Genomic DNA, 26,669 nt, shown 5'->3' on the forward strand with positions numbered 1-26,669 from the left:
ATATTTTCGTTTAATCAGAGGTTTTATTTGTTTATTATAATAATTTTTCTGTTGTCTTCTTATAAAAAACACTATGAAATAGCTGTAAAAGTGGTGGTCGAATTTCTCGTTCCATTCGAATTTGGGTTTTCTTTATCTTAAAACTCAAAACACAGATTACTTGTGTCGGAATCAATAATGAATCATTTATTCTGCCAATATCTTTACTATTTATACGCTTTCTCCCTGACAATTACTTCTATTAATTTGATGGTATTGACATCGGTGGGAGGATTTAGAATATCACGTGTTTTCTATATACTTTGGTGGCTTAACCAATGGCAGTTAGGCCATTGTATTGATAAGTAAGTGTGCAAGCGATTGTGTCGTATTGGGATTTGAAAAATAAGTTTGTGGAAGAAGGGCTGAAGAGAAAAGAACAACGAAATGTGTTGTCGCAAAACTTCTAATTCGTCTGATGATATTGTGATAGTGTATCAGCCGCTACATTACGTGATGTTCATAATGACATCAAGTTCATTCAAGTAATTGCTTTTGTCTCAGAAGTGACTTTCGTAAAAAGGACCTACGTTCACTTCACTTGATTTCCACCGTGAAGTGATACCCATAATAAGGGTCACAGTCACTTCACTTAGTTTTCACAGTGTAGTGACACCGGTAATAAGGGCCATATTCTATATTAAAATCAAACTCTTTCAAATCAAATCTCATTCTTGTCAGTTGGGTGGTTGAATTTTTCATATTCAGGGTTGTTACGGTTGCGATATTCGCGGATTTCACGCGGTTTCTGCTCCGATTATGATGCAATAGCGCGGATTTGGCGCGAATTTTCAAGAAACATTTTTTTACATGGGTGAATCATTTGTTTGAAAAAAAGTTCTATTTTAATGATGGGTTCCAGCAAATGTTTTCTTCAGTGGACAATACTTTTATTGTATGCTCTCCGATCTCGACTTATACAAACTGCTGTTTAGCAGAACTGTTACCAGGAATTTCTCATTCTAATACGTAAATCGAAAGAAGATTTTCGCACTCAAAGATATTAATAATCTCGTCTTAGTGAGAGCACATTCAATGATGTAAAGAACATAATAAATGCAAATCCTCGATAAAATTGGTCACAAATTGTTTTTTAATGTGGAACACATTTTTGTTTTCTATATAGGGGTGCAAAATAGAAACTCAAGAAAAATACACGTAGAAATGTGGTCAGGTTTTGAACAATTACAGCTCAGTCAATTTTGTATCAATTATTGATGTTATGTCACCATTTGATTGGAAATATTTCTACGTATTGATTTGAATGTTCATAGCCATGTATTTTTAATTGTATATCATTGAAATGTTGATTAATAGCTAACATTGTCCTATTTTGTCTGCTAAAAATCTCCGGTATACCAGATTTCCCTGCCATAGTCGACGGTTTTGAAGGAGTAAGCGGATTAATGAGAAAAACTTTATCGCTAAGGGGCTGTCCATAAAAGACGTCACGCTTTTTTGACGATTTTTGACTCCCCATCCCCCCTTTGTCACAAATTGTCACATAAGCAAAGACCCCCTACCCCCCCTATGTCACATGTCACGAATTCAAAATAAATAAAATTCATCTCAATACATTCTCAATATGTATGACAAACCATACAAATATGAGGGAAAAATCGATTAGTTACATGCTGTCCCTAAATTAAAAAATATCCCTGAAACTACAAAATCATCGGAATTATTTTTTTAAGATCGATTATATAAATTGACAAAAGTATTTGGTTGGAATTGATGAAACATTTAAATCATCTGTTTTATTCCTCCCAGGGGTACACAGATATATTATTGTTTTAGGTAAAGAATAATATTTCCTTAGTGTAACATACAGGGCTGAGAAAATAAAGACCAAAACCACATCAAAACGAGATCACTGCCGAAGAATCTTTTCAAGATCAGTTGATCAGTGAATTTTAAATCACATCGATCAATATCGGTACTGATCTTCCGTCACACAATGGGTAGTGATTTTAAGCTAAAGTGATTCTTGATTTATGTAAGTTCAATCATTGGATGATTCGATAAGCTTTGATGTGTGTGGAGGAAAATCACATGTGATCAAGATAATACATGACATGATCTACGTCTGAAATCGTTGATCTCCCGGCCTTTTTCAAATGGAGTACAATTGAATAAACTGCATCAGAATCAGATAAGAGAAATAACTTAAGTTAAACCGTTTGAAGGCATTTTTTTCTTTTTTACTCATATTAGGCAAAATTTATTAATTTCGCTAATTTACTCGCTCCTCCGTGCACTTTTGCTGATCACAACAGAAATGATTTCCTGCATCATTTATTTCCGAATTTACAAGAAGAAGCTTTTACATCAACAAATACACGTTTTCCTATAGAATGTAAACATTTATTGAGGAGATTTTTTCAGGAAATTGGGCAGAGCAGTAACATAATTAGGTATTTCAAAAATGCGCTCATTGCATATATTGGACGTCACATTCCAAAAACATCCCCCCCCTTCCCCCTGTCACAAAAGGTCACGTTTTATGAAACACCCCCCTCCCTCTTGCGGCGTGACGTCTTTTATGGACAGCCCCTTATACCGAAATCGCAGAATGGTAGTAATGGTAGAGAAACACTATAAAATAACTTCTTGCATACAAAACTTGAACACAAGCTTGGTGAAGAGAAGCTTAAATATCGATATCCGTATCGCACATAAACATATAATTACATACATTTGGGATATTAATGTAATTCCGTCGGCTACAAAACAAATACAAATCACAAAAAATAGAGTTTATATTCTGGGTTCGCGTGTTCGGTGTTGGTTCCTAATAAAGATCAATCTAAGCAGACTCTCGTGCATTTGCAAATTCGAAAGTGTGACAATTAATTGAAAATGTCGATCATCAGAAATTTTGGTTGCCTTGTTCCACATCAATGGCTCGAACAACCTCATGGGGCTGATCCTGTCTGTGTGTGTGTGTGTGTGTGTGTGTGTGTGTGTGTGTGTGTGTGTGTGTGTGTGTGTGTGTGTGTGTGTGTGTGTGTGTGTGTGTGTGTGTGTGTGTGTGTGTGTGTGTGTGTGTGTGTGTGTGTGTGTGTGTGTGTGTGTGTGTGTGTGTGTGTGTGTGTGTGTATGTAACGTTTTTTTGCACTAATTTTTCTCGGAGATGGCTGAACCGATTTTCACAAACTTAGATTCAAATGAAAGGTCTTGTGGTCCCATACAAAATTCCTGAATATTATTTGAATCCGACTTCCGGTTCCGGAATTATGGGGTAAAATGTGGAAAAAATTGTGAAAATAAGTGCACTACCTTTTCTCAGAGATGACTGAACCGATTTTCACAAACTTAGATTGAAATGAAAGGTCTTGTAATCCCATACAAAATTCCTGAATATTATTTGGATCCGACTTCCGGTTCGGGAGATATGGGGCAAAATGTGCAAAAAAAGAAAATATGTGTTCTTACTTTTCTCATAGATGGCTGAACCGATTTTCACAAACTTAGGTTCAAATGAAAGGTCCTGCGGTCTCATGCGTAATTCCTGAATTTCATGCGGATCCGACTTCCGAATTCGGAAATATAGTGTAAAGTGTGTTAAAAATTGTATACCATCACTTAAAATGGAAAAAACTTTGAAAAAATTTCTAAATCGACCTCAAATCTTTTCCAATTGACAGTTTTTATCAATAGATGGTCAAACAAACCGATTTCGGTTATTCTTTTAAGAATCGAAGAAAATTATTTTGAAGAATACCACAGTATTATACATGATAGTATGATTGATATGGGAAAGGAATCATCACACCACTAGGTGGATTAAAACAGGTTTTTTTTTGTGGGTTTACCGGTCGGGCGGCTGAATAGCGCAGATTCTAAACCGGGCTCATTTATGGATCCAGGATATACAATATCAATTCCTTGTCAGACGAACCAGTCTATGTTGACCAACTGAACACTGGCGGCCAGGAATTGTGCATTGATCCTTTCACCATGTGCAAATTCGTTGCTGAAATATTTAAAGAAGAATAGAAATTATACTTATTAAATATGGCTTGATGGTGTAACTAATCTACACTCTTGGAAGAGGAAATAAATCGATGACAAATTTTCATAAGGGCACATAAACCAAATTTAAAAAAATTCAATTAATGCATACATTTTTTAATCAATAAAGAATCCATTGATTCACTTAAAATGAGCTAATGTTTGTTTGAAAAATTCCTCTGAAATCGAAATCTTCAAATGTCACATCAACAAAATAATTTAAATGATCAAATTTTGTTTGTGTTACCTTTTATATTCATATCATAAACATGGGAGCATATGCATCCAAAATCAAAACAAGCTTTTTCGTGCATGTGCCGTTTCAGTTTGAGTTTATTTAAATGTTTGCTCATAATTTATATAATAACGCTGGTTGTAACGAATGTTGAATCCTTTAAAACAAATAAGAAAATTTCGAAGGTAAATTTATGGAAATACATAGTAATTTAATTATTTTCAAGTCGGCTACAAATTGGAATGGTACTATAAACTTTTCAGTGTGGAAAAGGTTGTACACTGAGCTAAATTTTCTTTTTCACATTATATGATATTCTAATGATTTTGCACTATTAGCACTTCCAATAATAGTTACAAGATGTGTTCAACATCATGTCAAATATATGAGCTAATCTTATGAAACATAAAACTCTTCTTAACGTTATTTTCACAAGATTTTCATATAACGAATGAAATTTCCAGTCTGAGTCAAATTTATTGGCGCGTCTTATAACCATTACTAGATATCCGCACAACATACATTGGAACAATCTATGAAGCGCATATTATATTCACTTCGAATTTATTTATATAGGTTCATATATACCATATGACTAGTTTTATAAAATTTATTTATATATATATATATATATATATATATATATATATATATATATATATATATATATATATATATATATATATATATATATATATATATATATATATATATATATATATATATATATATATATATATATATATATATATATATATATATATATATATATATATATATATATATATATATATATATATATATATAACTTTCAATGGAGGTCATGCGAATAGCAGATAATTGCCAACTACTACTTTTCTTTGGGGATTCAAGCTGTACTAGTATTCCATTCGGTAAGGGAGCACCTCATGATATTTGCGAAAGAGAAGTGAGATCCCGAGACTGAAAATAAAAAAATTAATCTTACTACACAGATAGAGTAATGAAATGTACCGGATATATATTTCATGGTTCGTTAACGCTTATCCTTGAACGAAGTTGGATGAGCTGTCTTGTCAGCGATTTAAAATTACATTGAGATGCGAAACTTCCTGAAAAAAATGGTCTGGAGCAGTTGATGAATATCGAGGACACAACTATTCACGACTTTCATCGGATTTCCATATAAATTATATGGGATATTTTTATAACTTTCATTATGATAACGTCCATTTAGATTTGACGTACACATTAAATAAAGATTATAAGTTTCCATATAATTTCTATGAATTATATTCTGCGTATGATTCATATGACAAATCTAATGAATATAAATAAGATTTTCATTTCAGTGTATGTTCTTCGATTGGAAAAGGGCTTTTAAATATTTTCTCGTTTTCTAGTGTGCTTGCGATTTAGACCATTTTGTTTTAATTGTTGAAAAAATTCTTTTCTCAAATGTTCGTTGAACCAGTACAAGAATAATACTGACGAACCCTCCACGTCTACATCGTGGGCCATCCGCCGGAGGATTCTCTTCCTGCTGCTACGTTTTTCTATTACAAACACATTTTTCCGAAGAGAAATCGTATAGCTGTATCTCTTAGACGGTATTTATCAGCATAGATTCCTAAAAACTAACGGTTTAACACTTTTATCAAGATTCATCATTCACGTTTCCTGTTGAACATATTTCCACTATAGTTACTATAGCTTACTGCAGGTTGGATTAGATTCGTCATGAACGAATGAACGAACGAACGAAGCACCTCTCCTTGCTTGGGTGAATTCTACCTAACTTACGAAAGTGTGTGAATAGTACAGAGAGTTATACTCTTTTGTTAATAATCGTTGCGTCAATTTGCAAGTCCTGATCTTCAGTTCAGTAACGTCATCGTACGGCATCACATTAAACATATCATGTCGATTGTATGGGTGCACAGTGCTGCTATTTTGGCGCGCACAGATTTTGACATTTCTCTCCCATACTTGTATGCACTAGATTCGATTCGGATTCGCCTGAGGGCGCCATGTTCACAAAAAGGGTGTTGCCAATGATTTGAATGGGAAAGGGGAGAGCTGGTGTTTTTGGGTATTGCAAACTTAACGCAATTTCGTCGTTGCCAAGGCTTCGGACATGGTACCAAAACTGTCATAAGGATCATGTGGTTTGAATCGTGGTAATTCGCATTTGATAGATTGTAATGTTCTAATTGTAATGGAAATCATAAATCCAACTATTTGAAATGGTTCGCCAGGAGAAAACGCTCGTTTGTTAGGGGAAACGCTCGTTCTCTTAGAAAAGAACGAGTCAAATCAACGACCATAAATTTACAGAATATACCTGAAAATCAGCCAAACGGTACAAATGCCGCACTTACGCCTTCTTTTGCGCTTATTTCTTCGAAAGTAAACAAACAAAACCAGGCCATTCGCTCTTTCAATGTCATTCGCTTCTTTAAACGAAGTCGATTTAGGCGATATTACGGAAAATAAAATGATCTACCTACAAGAACAGCTTTTTCAAATGATCATCCGTATGAATTCGACTTCATAACTTTTTAAAGCATTTCGAGTTGGGTGGCAATTTGCCAAAAATATTATCATGAATATGAAATTTAACAATGATTAATAAATATTTGAACATATTTAATTGGGAAAAAAATCGAGTGAAGATGAATTTTATAATTTTCTCAAAGTTCACTAAATTAATATTGCTATTGCGACAAAAACATTTCTTGAACCAAATGTCAAATTGGAAGCAATCCCCATTATATGGTTAATCGATTTGACAAGTTTACTGAAATGGGTGGTCTGTTTTCAACAGCTTATACTGTAAAATCTAAAAAAGATACAAAAATTCGTCCAAGACATGAAATGTGTGTCTTTTCCTTAGCTTTCAAATAAGCGATTCCATAAAACAACCTTTAAAGTTAATATAATGAAAAAACTTAAAAATGAATAAACAAATAAAAAAATTTCAAACTTGGGCCTAATTTTTTTTTTTTTTTTTTTTTTTTTTGAGAAAAGAAACCTTAGGTGTTTAACTTAATCTTGGCAAAGTTTCAGAGTGGAAAGATCAATACTTTCGGAGCAGTGAATTTTTCAATTACGAGCGTAGCGTACCGCAGCGCAATTCGCTCGGACACAACCTTGAAAGGCTATCCGCATTATGCCGATGTGAAAAAAAGTGAAAAGTGAAAAAATGTGAAAAATAATGTGAAAAAAAAATTTGAAGAGTGACGAAAGTTTAATAATTGGCGATTTTGCGGAAAATTACGCCTTCGTTATTCAAAATGCCATAACTGGCTTTCATTGAAACGACGACCAAGCGACTATATTCCTCATTGTTTTCTATTATAAAATGAACAGCAAAATCGATCATGAAACATTAGTAATTATTTCTGATTGCAAGAAACATTACGCAATAGCTGCGCATGTTTTTTTTGAAGCTCTTAATCAATATTTTTCACAATGCTATCCACATATACGCAAGTGCATCTATTTTTCTAATGGCGCTGCTCAGAAATTCAAAAATGTCAAACACTTTGCGAATATTTTTCATCACGAGCATGATTTTCATCGTTTTGCACAGTGGAATTTTCACGCGACAGCTCATCGAAAAGGGCCATGCGACGGTGCTGGAGGAACTATCAAAAGAATGGCACGTCGCGCAAGTTTAAAAATGATCAATGATTGTCAAATTTCGACCGCGAATGAATTGTACGAGTGGACTAGAAAGCATCTTTTCTACCCAATATTTTAGTCATATAGAAATGTTCGGAAGATTATGTAAAAGCAGAGAAATTTCTTAAAAATCGTTTCGAAAAATGTAAAATAATTTCTCGAACACAATCGTTTCACTATGTTGAGCAGCACGGAGACAAGGAATTGAAAATGAAAGTTTTCTCTACCCAGGACACGTTTGAAGTATTGAGTTTTTGTAAACCAAATAAACCAAATCATAGAAAAATTGCAACTGTGCAAACACTTTATGTCACCATTATTTTATTACTCACGTAAATCCTCTGTCCCAATTTTACTCGTTTTCTGCCTGAAACGTTACTAACAATAAACTGACAAAGTTAGGATTCGATCTGTGGCGCCACATGTGTCGACAAGTTAAGCTCGTATCCGAGCGAATTACGCTGCGGTACGGTCCGCGTAATTAACTTTAAAGGTTGTTTCATGAAATCGCTTGTTTGAAAGCTAAGGAAAAGACGCACATTTCATGTCTTGGATGATTTTTTGTATCTTCATTAGATTTTACAGTATAGGCTGTTGAAAAAAGGCTCAACGTAATAAATTTTGAAGCAGTTTTCTAAATCCCAACCTCCATATGATGACGCAAAAACAGGGAGGATATCATCAATATTGATATCATTCGATTCGTTGGTCTGGTCAGTTGATGATCAAAGTCATTTACGAATTGATAAATACGATAAGCTTCTAAATGCCCGGAATGGTGATATTTTCAAAATTTTCTCTAGGGGCTCTGCGTGTCTTCGCGTGCTTCAACACAAAGCCCTGTATGTATGTATATCTATGTATATGTGAATGTATGTGTGGATGAATATATGTATGTATGTACAATATATATTATCTTTATTATTATCTAAAGACCATAGAAACATTTTTTGCATACCTTAGATATGACTATACGGGGGGTGGATGTAGCAAGTGCCTTTAAAAAGTGTGGGGGGGGGGGGGGGGGGGGAACAGCATACGTTCGAACCTACTGAACGGATTGCCACCAAACTTGGCAGCACAGATACTCTTCTGAAACGGTCATAAGGATATTTTGACAGGGGAGGAAGCGTGTTAGTATTCATAAAACGGAGGGGGGGGGGGGACATGAAAAAAATTGTCCAATTTGATGGGGGGGGGGGGGGTATTTGGGGTGGATGTAGCAAGTGCCTTTAAAAAGGGAGTGTAATGTTCGTAATGGCATAACTCCGAAATTACTGAATGGATTGCTATCAAACTTGGCACATGTACTTCTTGCTCTTCAGAGATGGTCATAAGCATATTTTTATGGGGGAGGGAGCGTAGTAAGTGTCCTTAATAAATATAGTCATAAAAAATTGATCTAATATGACGAGAATCGGTACTGAGTGGGTGAGGAGAGAGTGTAGTAAGTGCCTCTAAAAAGGAGTGTATTGTTTGTAACGGCATTACAATTGCACGAATTGCTATAAAATTTGGCACAGTTATTTCTTTCTCTTCAGAAATAGTCATAAAGGCTCTTTTATAGGGGAGGAAGCGTAGCAAGTATCATTAACAGGCTATGAAAAAAATCATAAAATTTGACAAGAATCGATAATTTGTGAAAATCATGCAAACATTTTCCATACCTTAGAAATGATATATATGGGGGTGGTATAACTCTGAAACTAGTGAACGGATTGCTATCACACTTGGCATAGAAGATTTTTGCTGTTCAAAGATAGTTGTAAGGGTAGTAGATAGTATTGCTGTTGTTAATTCGAGTGCAACGCAATTTTATTTAAATAATTTCAAAGGATCTAGTTCCATTTTGCCGGGAAATTCAAAGAACTAGGGGAAAATAATCTTTATCTGTCTATGAATGCGAGTGTATTTAAGTCTCAGCATAACTACGAAACAACTAAACTAATCGCCACCAAGTTTGGCACATGTACCAAAGGTGGGAATCGATATGTTTTGAAAAGCTCAGATACTTTCTACACTACTCAGGGTATTCATGAAGGAGATCTGTAGTAAGTTCACTGACAAAAAGGAAGTTAAATCAAAATAGATTATAAGGTTATTTTGAGGGTGAGAGAGTGGAGTAAGTGCAAGAGGTAAGGTTTTACGAAAAATTGGTACTTCTTTACGAGTACAGTATATTTCTAGTAACTAAGTGAGGTTCACAAAAATATTCACAAGAGGGAGATGGAATAAGTATTCTCAACATTGAATTGACGAAATCATACAATCAATGTGCATTTTTTATGCAATTGGAGAAAACTGTCGACTCAAGGTGATGGAAAACTAAAGTATAAATAAATGATATAAAAACGTTATTCTATAGTACAAATGTAGTTATGATGTTAAACAGCCTTTCGTTATAAAATAAACATTATCAGATGAAAATTTTGAGCAATTAATAATGTCATAAACATTTTTATAAAGAGGAGAGAGTAGTAAGTGTTCATAGCCATGGAAGCCAAAGGTATTGTAGATCGAATGTGACGAGGAAGTACGGAAGTACGTTACAATCACATATACAAATGAATCTCTGAGGTTACTAAGAAGGTATTTATAGAGAGAAAGGTGTTTTAAATGTTTCTAACAAAAGAGTTTAAATATAAAACTAATTTGTCGAGAATACCATGAAAATTATGATTATTGTGAGATCTGAGATGGGACACTGATCATACGCAATCTGAACATGAACGGAGTATTGTTCTATCAGGCTTCCGTCTAAGTTATGTTTCACTACAATCAGAGTATTTCACTAAGCAGGATAACTTCGAGAATTTTTTTCGGTCTTTCCTTCACGAAACATTTCCGAGCAACGCCGAGTAATTCAGCTAGTACATATATAAAAAAAACAAATACACGATGATGACGAACACTACAACTAAATTCATAAAACACAAATATGAACACATTTATGTCGTTTTCGCTTGATGCCTAACCCAGTTTCCACTCTAACTGCCGTCAAACCGTTCATTTGAAGCCAGTTTCGAATATATTTTTATATCAGGTTTGCTCAAGCTTCCGTTGCACAGTGAAAACCCCAGAAAACCCGCAAAGAAATCGGGAACCATGGAAAAAGGCAAGAAAGAAGAGTGTTTCTTATGTAACAAAATCCAAGAAATTCAATAGCATGGTTTTTAATGGCCCCACGAATCGCCATCCTGCTCGTTTTACCCAAAATGTCCAGCAGTTTTAGGGTTTTCTGTAGTATTTGTTTTCTAACTTGAAAAGAAATCTAGTGCGGTCTACAGAAATAGCTTGATTTTATGTAAAAATGTCTGGAGAACCGAATGGAAGAATGTACACTGGCCGCACGCAACGTTTTGGTGGCTATTTTACCCCATTTCCTCCATTTCATGATATCTTATTGTGAATCGTCCTTAAATCTCGGTAAAACTTATTGGAAGTTTACTAAATCTAGCTTATCTTATGTAAAAAAGTCTGTAGAATCGAATGCCAGAACATATACTTGCAGCACGAAACGTTTTGGTAGCTATTTTACCCCAATTCCTCCAATATGTGAAATACGAAAACTATCTTGTATTATGCAAAAAGTCTGGAGAATCGAATGAAAGAACCTACACTGGTCGCACGAATCGATCTGGTGACTATTTTAACCCAATTCCTCTATTTCATGATATCTTATTGTAAATCGTCCTTAAATCTCGGTAAAACTTATTGGAAGTTTACTAAATCTAGCTTATCTTATATAAAAAAAAGTCTGTAGAATCGAATGCCAGAACTTATACTGGCCGCACGAAACGTTTTGGTAACTATTTTACCCCAATTCCTCCAATGTGTGAAATTTTCATTCAAATCACTCCTAAGTCTTAAGCGAAACACGTTGAAAACATGCGAAAACTATCTTCTATTATGTAAAAAATTCTGGAGAATCGAATGGAAGAACCTACACTGGCCGCACGAGACGTTCTGGTGACTATTTTACCCCAATTCCTTTATTTCATGATATCTTATTGTAAATCGTCCTTAAATCTCGGTAAAACTTATTGGAAGTTTACTAAATCTAGCTTATCTTATGTAAAAAAGTCTGTAAAATCGAATGCCAGAACTTATACTGCGACACGAAACGTTTTGGTAGACCCCATCAAATAGAGTAACTTATACTTGACTTGATTGTAAGAAGAGAAAGTTACCTAAGTTTACGTTAGTGAACTTTGCGATGATGATTTTTTACATACAATTTGAGTAACGAAAGTTCTCCGTGCATAACAAGTTCTTCCACTCACACATAGGTATGCACATTTGATGAACCTTGCGTCCAAGGGGCACGAAGATCTAATTTATTACATGTTCGATTTCAAAATTAATTACGTTATTTACATTTTTATTGCCTTTATCCTATTTTCATTACATTCTTTATCTAAAATTTCTTACTACTGTTACACTGAATTCTTATTATTTATTTTATTACATTCTATTACATTTCATTACTTTTAGTTTTTTGTTAGGTCATTCCAAACTGAACTTTTCGTGTCCCTCGCTTGCATCACACGTTTATTCTTTCTGTCTTTCTCACTTTGGATTTGGATTGATTCAAATTGTTTTCCAATCGAGAGCTCGTTGAAGAGTTGAAAAATCGGGACAGCGAGAATGTGCTAGCCTTTTGAAACCAAAACTTAACAGCTAGTGAAGATGTGATAAATCGTAGTTTCAAATTATGGGTGAAACATTTAAAACGCTCTGGAGGAGTACCGACAGCAAAGAAAGGTTTTTCGATAGAAAAACTTGCTGGCTGGATGCACAGTTCACTTGATCTGCTTCTTAAATTCTGATTCACAAAATGCTTTAAAATCTCTATGTCATTCATGCATGAAGATATCGCCACATACTTCGTCAAAATGCAACAAAACCCGTGGACGTAAGTCTAAGGATTATGTTAGCTTGAAAGAACGAAGTAGAGAAATTTATGCTCGTAAGTTGTCACAGGAACATTTATTAGCTGCATATAAAAATGGCGATTCGGCCACTAAACGGGTATTGAAAATGCTGAGAAGTGGTGGCGAAGCATGGACAAAAGCAGCTTTAGAGAAACTGTTAGATCCCGAAGTTAGACAACCTTCAATTGAAGATTGTCTGATGAAGACACGATTGGGTCTAACAAAGTACACAGGAATCGCTAGCTTCACGAAGAGAGGAATGGAGCAAAAGTTGGCTCCCTGGAAGGATGTTATGACCATTCGTAATGATATAATTCCTCGATTTGCCGAACCCAATGAAAATGCAGGATATTTGTTGGTAAAAATTTCGATTCGAGACTTAATCACAAATGATATCGAACGAATCATGGAACTCGACGACGTAAGGTCAAAACTGGCCTCGACATCAACAGAAGGTGTCGGATTCTGGTCCGCTGGTCCGGATTCCGCAATTGGTTTCAGTCATTACAATCAGGCAAAATTTCTCACACGTGATGATTCCCTATTTACTGAACATTTCATGAGTATGAGATTGGAATCGAGAGATACAGTTTTGCACTCAGTTCCGAATCCACAATCGGACACATTCTGTCGAGTGCGAAACATGTGTTGGACGAAGAAGACTGATCGTTTTTACATGCCCGACTGAATGCAGTGGAATGGATGATGCGGAATGCAGCAAAGAAGCAGTTTCCTGGGAATCCTGCCCAAAGTCACCCTGACGTGAAGAAAGAAGCACACTCAAATAAAAATTCACGTTTGATTCACTTGAAAAATCACGTAGAATGTCAAATTGAATATTTTACGTGACGAAAATGAATGTTATACGAACATCCCCTAAAATGAATATAGTTATCACATAAGGTTTACGTGAATTGACCAAACGTCAAACAATCTACGTGAATTTCCAGTGTGAAAAACTCGATTTTGAAAATGGCGAGCAGTGGCCCTCGAAGTGTAAGTAGTGTAAATATTTGTGAGAAAAGTTATTTAATTACAATTTTTACTCCATCGACCGGACCATTACAGTATGAAAGTTTCCATGTGTTCAACTGGACCGAGTGCCTGCGTAAGTCCGAAAGTTTACCCGCTCCTGCCGAATGCTTCAAACAGGCCGTCGGTATGAAGCTAGAGACACTGGAACCATGTAATGCGACTTCAACCTGCATCGGTAGTGTTGTGGGAGTTCTTGGATCTCGACTTCGGCTTCGGTTGGAATGCAGTGACAACATAAACGATTTTTGGAGGCTTGTCGATTTGAGATACCACGACGTTATTAGTTGCTTTTTAAGCCATTGGATTATATGACAATTTTCTGAAATAAATGTTTTATATTTCATGGCATTTTTCATTTCATAGATTTATATCAAAATCTGGAATCTCCCTTCCGACTTCAACAAATATATAAAATAGTAATTTTCTGGTATCTAAATTTGATATGAACTGATAGATAAATGTGATATGAACAGTACATTACATTTTATCTATTGAACACGTAACTTTTACTGGATTATGCATTAAACAGCTTTTAAATGCCAGTCCATTAAAACCTACGTGAAAAGTAGGGTGGAAAATATTCACATAACTTTTCACGTAACTATAATATGATTATTATTTTGAGTGCACGCTTCCAGGCAGATGCACTCGAAACATGTTATAAAATGAACATTAATCGTCCCGAAATTAGAGGCAGTGGAAGTTCCAACAATGGTAATATGTTCCACGACTTACTTGAAAAGTCGGAGGAATTTGCTGGAATTCTAAACATAAGCGTCGAATTGGTGAAGAATTTCAGAATAATTATCAGCCTAGCACTATCTTCCCGTAAGCTGAAACCAGATAATGTAGAGCAGCTCTATGATGTTCTCAAAAGACAAAATTTTGAAGAATTTCCGTTCATAAAACAACTGCCACCGAGTATCCATAAGTACCAACATTTGGCAGAGTTTGCAGGAAAATTGGTAATTTTTAGTGTAACAAATATACTATAGTTTCTATATATTATTTATTATTTATAGCCATACACCATGAATTATGTTGACGAGCAATCCGGGGAGCGATGTCACAAGCGGCATAAGTTCTCTCGTCCGCATCTTTCGAGAAAAACGTCCGCCGAAGATAATTTAAAAGACATGGTAAAAGCTGTTTTAGCCTGGTCCGACCCTAAAATGTCATACCTGGCGTACAAAATGAGAAGTCCCTCCAAACGATCAAAATTCGATAAAGAAAAACGTACTAGCATGCCTTTCAGTTACGACGAACAAAGTGACTGCACTGATGACGATTGTACCTCTGATGTTGATGATAGTGACTGAACTCCGTGGGTTTAATACACGTTTTTGAAGCGGTCCGGATAGGCCCAATTTCTTTGTTATTACTTACTCTATATGCTCCAGTTTTTTTTTGTCAAGAAATCATATGATATTAGAGAACGATTCATGCGGTAAATTAAAATTCTTGCATTTGATTCTTCAGATTATTTTCCACGAGTTCCACCAAGATGCAAAAACGACTTACAACAAGATATCATGAAATAGAGGAATTATGGTAAAATAGTCATCAAAACGTTTCGTTTGACAATGTAGGTTCTTCCATTCGATTCTCCAGACCTTTTTACATAAGATAAGCTAGATTTAGCAAAATTGCAAGAAGTTTTACCAAAATTTAAGGACGATTTACAGTAAGGATCTCATGGAATGGAGGAATTGGGGTTAAATAGTCACCAAAACGTTTCGTGCGGCCAGTGTGGGTTTATCTAATCGATTCTCCAGACTTTTTTTACATGAAAGTAGGCTATTCCAGAATACCGCTCTCGACTTCTTTTCAAGTTACAGAGCTAATGTTATAGGAAACTATAAAACGGCTGTACATTTGGGGTAAAACGAGCAGGATTGCGATTCGTGCGGGTTTTAATAGATTTTTCCCCATTGTGCGTTGCTAAGGGGCGAAACCAACACAGTTTCGTCAAAAGTGTTTATTTGATTAAACTACCCTGGGTCAGTTTCAGTTTTCTCAAGCAAACACGACAATAACAACAATTTCATAAATCTGTTTGAATCAGCACAAAAAACAGCGACCAAGTGGGCACCACAGCCTAGGAACGTCTATGTGTTGATTTAAGGATCAAGAGTAAACCAAGTTAACTTGTGTTGGTAATTTGTGTATTACGTACATTTTATTTGGTACGTATGTCATAGATCTATGTATTCATATATGCAGTACAACGAGTTTATCGAAGTGGCTTGAACGATTGAGTTTCAAACAATCTTTTAATGTGGAACACATTTTTGTTTACTATATAGGGGTGCAAATTAGAAACTCAAGAAAAATACACGTAGAAATGTGGTCAGGTTTTGAACAATTACAACTCAGTCAATTTTGTATCAATTATTAATATTATGTCAACATTTGATTGGAAATATTTCTACGTATTGATTTGAATGTTCATAGCCATGTATTTTTAATTGTATATCATTGAAATGTTGATTAATAGCTAGCACTGTCCTATTTTGTCTGCAAAAAATCTCCGGCATACCGGATTTCCCTACCATAGTCGACGGTTTTGAAGGAGTAAGCGATATATCAAAGGGAAAGCAACGCTCTGATTCGTCAATCGATGCAAAACCGAAGCTGTTGGAAGCACGCGAATCTATAAATAGAAGCGAAATTATAGCTAACGTTTCAGTCCTGCGCGTAGCATGCTAGAGGTAGGTTGTTGCTAGACACCAAGACAAAAAGTGCCATAAAACGATTTGAAGCTTTGATTGGTATGCTCTGATCTTGTGTCATGCAAAATCACATGAAATTCCTTGTTATGTCGTGTTGACTAAGAAATTTCTAATTTATATAAGAAAAACTCGATTGATAATGAGAAAAAGTTTATCGCTTCAACCGAAATCGCAGAATGGTAGTAATGGTAGAGAAACGCTATAAAAATAACTGATTGCATACAAAACTTGAACACAAGCTTGGCGAAGAGAAGCTTAAATATCGATATCCGAATCGTAAGTATGTACAAACATATCATTGCATACATTTGGGCTATTGATGTAATTTCGTCGGCTACAAAAAAATACAAATCACGACAAATAGAGTTTTTTTTCTGGGTTCGCTTGTTCGGTGTTGCTTCCTTATAAAGATCCATCTGAGCAGACTCTCGTGCATTTGCGAATTCAAAAGTGTGACGATTGATTGAAAATGTCTATCATTAGAAATTTTGGTTGCCTTGTTCCACATCAACGGTTCGAACCACCCCATGAGGCTGATTCTTGTAGTTAGCAATAATTTATTCTCAAACGAACGTTAAGCCAGATTTTTTGGATGAAATATTAGTGTTGATAAATTTTTCATCAACGTTTGATAAATATTTTCTGTTACAAAAGCAGTTTTCCGGAAAAATAAATAGTTTTACGACAACATTCCATATCCATTGCCTTTCGAGTGTTAAATTAAAACTTTATATTTTGCGGGTTCACTTATACTGCCCATACCTGCATATCAGTCCCATAAGGAAAATCGGCATGTCGAGAAAAAGACGATTAAAATTTTATTTCCGAATTTTTTGATTTATTGTGCTACCTAATGCTAAATTATGGTATAATTACATTAAAATATCGGTAATACACCTTTGCTATTCCAATATTACAACAAACGAAATTATTGAAATTTGCACTGAATGGGACTGATATGCGGGTACTTTGCAAATGGAACAGACATGAGCTGATATTTTTTTTACATTTTACTAAACAAACCCTCAACTTTTATAGCAATTTCTAAGAGTATATTGAGGATAGTTTGCATTCCTCAAGGTAACTCAATATTGGCGAAAATCGATATGGGACTGATATGCGAGTATGGGCAGTATAGAAGGTACGTAAATCTTTATATCGCAAGAATTTTTACCAAAGGAAATCCATATAGCAATGTGTTTGTTGCTAATCAAATGTGTTAGTGGATGTAAGCTGAAACTGAAATATTTTTTCTCGAGCAGTTTTAAGGAAAGCGGAAGAGTTTTAGACTAAGATTTTCGCTTTTCTTGAATTGCAATTTTAAGCACAATGATCCGATCGTTTTTTTTCAACTACATGGAAGATTTATTGATTAAAATCGGGAAAAGAAGCGCCGGAATTTGTTTTTACGCACACATTATTGACATTACTCATACGCTTGCAAAGAGTCTTGCTCCTTAAAGCTCATAGAAGCAAATCTTATCAAGGGTCCAGTGTAGAACTGAAGCAAGGGCCTGCTGCAGCTATGACTACTTAAAAAAAAATTATTATTATTATTGTAAATATTATTAATAATATTATTACTATCATTATTTTTATTATAATAATTATTATTGTTATTGTTATATGTTCATCTAAACCAATCAAGAATCCATTATCCATCTTTCGATTTCTTGTTCATTTTACAACTAAGGTATAACTAAATTGTATTTTTATTCACAGATACCGACACAGATTTTTCGGAATCTGAAGCATTGAGCTCTCTGCAAATTTCAGAGACTAAGAATAAAAATCAACAAATTTGTCCTCCAAGCAATTCGGAACCAGAAGATACAGGTAAACAATACAATATAAAATTTCTTCATAGGTTAAGTATATATATATATATATATATATATATATATATATATATATATATATATATATATATATATATATATATATATATATATATATATATATATATATATATATATATATATATATATATATATATATAAATAAGTTAAAGGTCGGATTATCGGATCTAGGTTTTTAAAAACACGACTGGACTGTACTGACTATCAAACAAGAATGAATTAATTTTATTTAGTGGTCTTTTGAGCCCTGGCTACTACTACTGTTACAGTATTGGAATTGCTGACTGAAGCTACGCGTACTCGCCGGGTCTCCACGTGACGGGGCTGGTTCACGTTGCAAGCACCGGATACTAAAATGCTGATGCTACTGTCTGGGCCTGGGAATGACTACCGGTGCGACTGGAGTTAAACTTGCTGTTGTTGTTGTTGTTGTTGGTGGCGGTGTGTGAAGTCTTACTGAAGATTGGAGACCTTTGAACATAACTCGTCTTTCCTTAGGAATTGAATCGTCCCGATTCAAGATATGCTCTGGTTTATTGCCTTTTGCCGGGGTGTTGGGCTTTGTTACTGTATCTGATTGAATATTGATAGTTTGTTGCACGCTACGTGACCTTTTCCGTAGAATAATGATCAAAGCGATAGCTATTGCAACAACAATGCTTGTAGTAGACATGGTGATTGATACGCCTGTCTTTAGGTTGCTCGTGTAGTTGATTTCCTCGATTATTTTTCTGTTAGTTAGGTGGATGTCTGTTAGGTTCAAGGTTGACTCGGAATATTGTTCGTATATGACGAGGCCATCGAGGGGCAAGATGGTCATCGGTTCGGTCCTGACCAGCTCGTTGTTATTATACTGCGTATCGTTCAGGCTTATTGAGCAATTATGAAACTATTAAAAAGGTTCCGGACAGGTTCCTATCACTTAAGTCGCAGGATGACTTCACTTCCAAAGATTTAACTTGTTTAAGTAGAAGATGGTTGTTGGTTAACAGTGATTGATTGTGAAATGCTGTTAGAAGGTTATAAATAGAATTTTCAGTTTGCGGTATTGAGACAATAAAAGTTAACAGTGATTGATTGTGAAATGCTGTTAGATCTAGGAAATTGTGTATTTCGTCTGTGCTAGTTATCGCTATACCTTGTTCCTCGAATCTCTTAATGACAAAATCTAGTTCATTGGTTGATAAGATATGCTTGGATATAACTTTCAGTTTTGCCAGCTGAATGGCTTCGAATATTTCTTGTAGGAGGTTTGATAGAAGATCAATATTGAGATTTACATTTAGTATTTGTCTTACTAAGGAGAAATTTCTTCTCGTGTCGATTTCATTCTTGGCTGTCATTAGGTGTTGGGTAATTTGTTCCTGTTGTTTCTTGAGTACGTTGAGGATCTCGGTTATTCTATCCTGAAGTTGATTGTTTACCTTGACTTACTGATTATTTTCTCTAATTAACCCTCAGGGTACGGACTATAAAAAAGTTACGTTCAGTATGGACAGGGTTAGCCTAACCCGGCGACTTTGATTGGGTGTATATCGAGCTGTACTTTGTCAATTTGAATAATTTTTTTTTATTTTGTGTGAAATTGTCTCAAAAATATAATAGAGTTGTCAGATTAATCATTTAACTGACTGAAAAAAAATTATAATGAAAAATGTGAACGGGTCTTGAATTTTTTTTGTAAAAAACGTTTTTTTTTCAAAATGCTGTAACTTTTTGAAAAAAAAATATTAACATTGTATAACTCGCATTTGAAAGGTAAAAAGTAGTTCTTACAAATGTTCATAACGGTTTTTTGATTTATTCCAAAAACTATATTTTTTTTGAAAAATGAAAATACGCGTTTTTTCGAGTTAGCGAAAAAACGTTGTTTCGTTGATTTATGATGATAAAGGTTAAAGTTAATTACTTTGAGCGTAAAAAAATTGTTTCTCAGATATTGTTGAGTATAAGACGTACGTTCAAGTGATTGAGATCTACAACAATACTTCGCTTACACCATGTACAACGCGTTATTTTGAGGTTAGAATCTACAAAATTAAGTAAAGAGTACGTATTCTTACTTACCTTTTTATTTCTCAGCGGCAAACAGGCGAAAATTAAAACTTAATTTTTTTGAAAATTTTGGATTTTGTAACGTTCGATACGGACTGGGTGTACCACACCCGAGCACAATGTTTATATGTGTCTAGCTCGGACACAAAGCGGAAACTGACTCTGCCGCTTGGGCCTCTAATAGTGTGTACCTATAAGTTTTTCCCCCCCTGGTCCGGACCCCCCTCGCCGACTTCTCTTAGTATGGCGCTTCTTTCAAATTTCGCTCGGGTTACGGTAACCCAGTCCGTACCCTGAGGGTTAATAGTGTTTTGCTACTCTGGAGGTGTTCGAGGTGATTTTTTTTTATTCAGCTGCCAATAAAGTCAAACAATCTTATTTTAGATCTTCTTGGTAACATTTCTTTGAGAAGATTCTGAGGTCTGCGTAACTTTATCCGCAGCAGTTCGGTCATTTCTGTGAAATTTGCCTAAAATTTCTATATCTTTTATGCTAGATAGTAGTTTCTCAAGAATATGAGTATATCTGTCGAGATCGATTACGTGAAATAATTTGTGTTCGCCTATTTTTAGGAAGCTGTAGCCATTTTGAATAGTTACTAGTCCTGGGTTGAGATGTAGGTTGGAAATTTGAATAGAACGGAAGGCATGGCTTGGATTATGAGAGAGATATAAGGTGATTACTAGTACGGTGTGGAGCTTCATCTGTAATTATAAAGTGTGTTAGAAATTTATTTACTATGTTCGAGAAGTTTCTGCGGTCGTAGAGTTGGGGCTCGAGTACCTGAGGAATAAAGGATAAACGAATTAGTGGAATGATATTATTTTCGAATTCTACGGAGTTTGGTTTTGTGTGCGTTCTCGGTCGTCTTTGTAAGTCTGATTCTTGTCAAGAGAGACTTGTTCGGGTTCGAACTGATCCTTTTGTTTCGTTTTGATCCCTTGGATCCGATTGAAAACTTGTTCGTTGGCTTCTAGGATTGGTGGTTCTTCCCTCTTGGCGTTGTAATATTCGTTCTGTTGTTTTTGATTTTTGGCCAGTTTGAGTGTCGTCTCGTTGTATAGCTTATCTCTTAGTTCTATGATGGCATTGGCGTCTAACGGTCTTTCTTGTCCGTGCTTAATACCGTAAAAACGGTTTTAAATTTGTCGCTGTGTGTATGGTATTGTTGTATAATGTGCAATATATCAGGAATATTTCTTTGTTGGGCAGTGTATCAAATTTATGTCTATTTGATCTGAAAATTTCGCTCAACGTCGAGTGGAATCTCTCGACGATTCCGTTTGTTTGGCTGTGATTGAAAGGTGTAAAGTATTGTTGAATATTGAGGTCAGATAATATACCTCTAATTTCTATGGATTTAAAGGCAGGCTCGTTGTCCGACACGATGAGTTTTGGTTTTCCGTATGTGCTAAAGTACTTTAGAATGGCTTTGCGGACGTCGGGAATGAATCTGGATTTAATCGAGATTAGTGTAGCGAATCTAGACAGTTTATCGACTACTGATAAGAACGAATTCGGTTGTGCTATGAAAATGTCCATGTGGATTATTTCAAAGGGTTGTTTAGGGATTGGTGATTCGCCGAACTTTACTTTGTATGGTTTCCGTTTGTATTTACTTTTATTGCACATTATAAGGAATTTTCTTATTTTGGGTTTCATTCTGGGAAAGAAAAATCTTCTCGCTATCTCCAATTTGTTTTATTGGATGCCTCTATGAGAGACTTCGTGCGTTTCTTCTATGAGGCCGTCTTGTTCTTCGGCGGTTTTCAAATCAATTAAGATTTTTTGGGTGATTTTCACCTTGAATGTTTTGCACCTGCTGAAATAGTTTTCGTAGACTATTTGCAGAGATGGAATAAGACGTTCGGGGCAGTGAATACAGTTAACCTTTCCGGGGTTCATGTATTCGCGGAAGATACGAATTAAAGCTGGGACTCCGAATGAGGGTTTAGTTAATATTCTCCTGTACATTCTGGGAAAGACTTCTTCGAATTCTTCGTAATCTTGGTCATCTATTTTTAGTATGATCGGGTTATGGAAGACATTTAGCGGTAGCTCCGTACACGGGATAAACTCCGAGTCAATGGTATCTGCCGAGTGAACGCAATCGCCATCCGAACTGTCTTCATTTATGTTGATTTCGATTCTTGACAACGCGTCATTGACAACGTTCTGCTTGCCGGGGTGATGTTTAATCTCGAAATCGTATTCAGTCAGCTGCAGGCGCCATTTAACGAGCTTTGAATTGGGTGTTTTCAAATTTAATGCGTACGTCAAAGGTTGGTGATCTGTGAACAGTGTGAACTTTCTACCAAACAAATCTGGTCGGAAGTATTGGGTTGCCCACACGATCGCCAGCAACTCCTTTTCTATCGCGGAGTACCCTTCTTCTGATTTTGTCAGGGTCCTGGACGCAAAAGCGACATGTTTATCTTTACCTATAGGTCCTTGGGAGAGCACGGCTCCTAGGGCAAAGTTACTTGCGTCGGTGGTTAAAACAAATGATTTCTCAAAATCTGGGTACTGTAAGATGTCGCTATAGGTGAGAAGATTTTTGCATGTTTCGAATGTTTTCAAGAGGTGTGTTCTACTGCCTCGCCCTTACGTAGCTGTGACGTCAGTGGCTTGGTTATTTTCGCGAAGTCGCGTACAAAACGTCTGTAGTACCCTAGAATTCCGAGGAAGCTTTTTAGTTCCTTTTGGTTTCTAGGTACGGGCCAGTTTTGTATGGCTGTAATTTTGTCTGGGTTTGGCATAACGCCGTCATTTGTCACGATATGGCCAAGAAATGCGACTTCTTTCTTTAAGAATTCGCTTTTGCTTAGTTGGATTTTAAGGTTTACTTTTGCGAGCGATTCGAAGATCCTGTTAAGATTTTCGATATGCTCTTGCAGAGATGTTGAAAAGACAATTATGTCGTCTATGTATACCAGACAACATTTGCCGATCAAATCTCTCAGCACGTTATCCATTACGCGCTGGAAAGTGACGGGGGCATTTTTGAGGCCGAATGGCATACGAAGGTATTCGTATAGCCAGTGTTCGACGGAAAATGCCGTTTTAGAGAAGTCTTTTGGGTGAACCTCGATTTGGTGGAAGCCAGAAGCGAGGTCCAATGTTGTAAAATATTGACATCTACCGAGTTTATCTAATATTTCGGTTATATTAGGTAACGGATATTTGTCAGCTGGAGTTTTTTCATTGAGTTTTCGGTAGTCCACTACCAATCGCCATTTCTATTCTCCAGAGGCGTCGGGCTTTTTTGAAACTATCCAGATCGGCGAGCACCATGGTGAGGTACTCAGGCGGATAATTCCTTGCTCGAGCATCTTCGAGATTTGCTTTTGTACCTCTTGCTTGTGGCAGTAAGGGTACCTGTAGCTTTTTGCATGGACTGGGATCTCGTCGGTTGTTTCTATTCGATGCTTGACCGCGTTTGTAAATGTTAGATCGTTGCCTTCTAGATAGAACACATTTTGGTATTTCGTTATGCTTAACAGGAGTTTTTGTTTTTCCTCGTAGTTCAGATGATCGATTCTGAGCTGGTCCCGTAGCTTTGAATCGAGAGTTGTTTCGTCCTTGGAAGGTACGTGAGGTTTAGCTGTTTCAAAATTATTTATTTCTGCAAAGATTATTTATTTCTGCGAATGACTTATTTGCGTTTGCTTCGTATAAGCCGGACAGTACGACAACGTCATTCGTTAGTGGGAGTGGATTTTCTACGATAAAATCTCCGTTATCTACGAGAGTAGGGAGTACCGCTACCATTTCCTCATGTGCGTTTAGTTTGATTGAGAAGCTGTCGGGGTATTTTCGTAGCATTTGAATATTTCCTAGGGGAAATTAAATTCGTTTGATGTAGTGATAATGTTTTCTTTGGTCTGTTGCAGAGATTCATAGCTAATCAGGTTATCAAAGAAGGGGTGGAAATCGAATATGAAGAATTTCAGGTTTTTTGTGCCAGGTATATTGATGAAAGGGTTGAATTCAGTGAAGCGGTCTATGGTGTGTGTTTCGTTGAGGTTCCGGACAGTTCTAGGCGCGGTAGAGCTACATTTGTCCAAGTTAACATGTCTCGGACAAATATAATTTCTATTCGCACCAGTGTCGATCAGGAATTTCAGTGGGCCTTTTGATGTTTTGACCGAAATGTACGGTATGAAGTTATTTGTGTTATTGAGGGGGATTGCATACTGGGGGCAGGATTCCGGCGTCCAGTATTGCGGTGGCACGTCCGGGGAGAACTCGTAGGCCAACGTCTGTTCGTTATTATTGGACTCGTCCTCATGATAATTAGGACGATGATTTCTGTTGATGTAACCCAAGTAGCAATCCGCAACTAGTTCTGATACGACAAAGTCCAAAATATGTTGCAACAAGAGCACGAATATGTGTTTTATGTTATACTGGTTAAAACATGGTGACAGCAATGTTTCATCATAACATAACTAGTTACGAAATAGTTATTTAGGTTTCCAATCATAACATCTTTGTGTCATATTGAATTAAATATATTTTATAAGCTATCGTTACTTAATCGAAACATATTTTTAATCACAACAATGCTTCTAGCCACTAGTTGAAAATAAGTTTATTTGACTTCAATAGTAGCAACCCATAACTAGTTTTGATACCACTTAACCCAACTGTGTTGCAACAAGAGCACGAACATGTTTTTTTATGTTATACTGGTTAAAACAATGTGACAGCAGTGTTTCTTTATAACGTAAATATTAAACTAACTATCATTTGTAAGTTATCGTTACTTGATTCTAACATATCTTTAATCACAGCTATGTTTTTAGCTACTAGTTGAAAAAGGTTTATTTTCCATTGCGAAACCATTATAAATACGTTAACGTATATGTGAATCGTTACTGTGAATTGATATAGCAATAACTTAGATATTATAAGATTATAACATATAATTTCTTCATTACTTCAGACAGTTATCGGTAAGTTTTCCCAACGTTATGGTAACTAAAATGCAAACAAAACAACCTTTGTTAGTTTGAATATGGCGAACACAATATGGAGTCTCAAGAAGTGTGTGGAACGTAAATAAAACCAGGATATTACTTTTTTCAAAACTACTTTTTGCCGAAAATAGTGAAAGGCAGAAAAGTCATTTTTGTTCTATGCACTGTCATAAACACGAATAATATAATATAGGGATTGAACATCGATTGTGATAATATTATAGTTCTCGTGATATATGAATTTAAAATGATGAGAAATCACTCTACTTGGAATAATTTTGAGCATTCTGAACATAGGGTTATTTTGTTGTTCAATTTTTATATTTTTATAAACAGATTTGAATTGAAGGCGCATAAAAAACAGTTTAGTAAAATTGAATTCCGCTCGACAGTTTTTGGATCGTTGTGAAATTTGTACCTTGTATCAAGTTTGTGACTTAAAGTACTCTTCTGCTTTTTTATTGATGATAGAAAAGTATTCTGGATTCATTCAATGTTTATAATGTCGATGGTGACTAAGTTTCAACTAGTTTACTTGGAAACAAGTTATTTTCAAGTTATGAAAAGATAAGTTATTTCAGTATGGCATAACAACGTAACGACAACATATTTTTAGCCGACTTAACAACTAGTAGAAACTGCGCTTTTTGAGTCATGCAAGTGGTTAGATGTTAGTAACAATCACTCAAATATCTGGTTGCAAACTAGTCACAAACAAACTAGCATAACAAAAATTGTTACTTGGGAATTGACGGCCTTACTTCTGATGGAAGGGTCGACTTCCATAGGAGTTGGTGCTTGTTGCTGGTTAGGATAGCTCGGATATCGTGGTTGGAATTGATTGGCTCTTGGTGGGTGGAATGGATTCGGCGGAGTAGGTTTAAACGGTACATTTGGTCGCTGCGAGTAGAACAGATTCGGTCTATATGAAAATAATTGATTTGGATTCGGTCTATGGGTGTGAAATTGGTTCGGGTTTGGTCTTTGGGAGAAAGGTTTTGGCGAATAATTTCTTGGAGGTGCATTTACGAACGAGTTCGGATTATGCCTCGGGTAAATATTTTGCATGCTTGGCTTTGGTGGGATAGGTGGAGGTTGTGGCCTGGGGAAGGTTCTAG

At 35.7% G+C, this 26,669-nt stretch overlaps 1 protein-coding gene across 2 annotated transcripts in view; it reads left to right on the forward strand.

Annotated features, from left to right (window-relative positions):
* Positions 1-26,669, forward strand: part of LOC131432829 (protein hu-li tai shao) — a 169,430-nt gene that overhangs the window by 46,815 nt on the left and 95,946 nt on the right. For both annotated transcript variants that reach the window (XM_058599367.1, XM_058599368.1), the window contains one exon: positions 18,378-18,491. In XM_058599367.1, coding sequence (XP_058455350.1) covers positions 18,378-18,491 — 114 coding nt within the window. The remainder of the gene's footprint in view (positions 1-18,377; positions 18,492-26,669) is intronic.

This window comes from Malaya genurostris, chromosome 2, assembly GCF_030247185.1.
Source record: "Malaya genurostris strain Urasoe2022 chromosome 2, Malgen_1.1, whole genome shotgun sequence".
Taxonomy (NCBI): domain Eukaryota; kingdom Metazoa; phylum Arthropoda; class Insecta; order Diptera; family Culicidae; genus Malaya; species Malaya genurostris.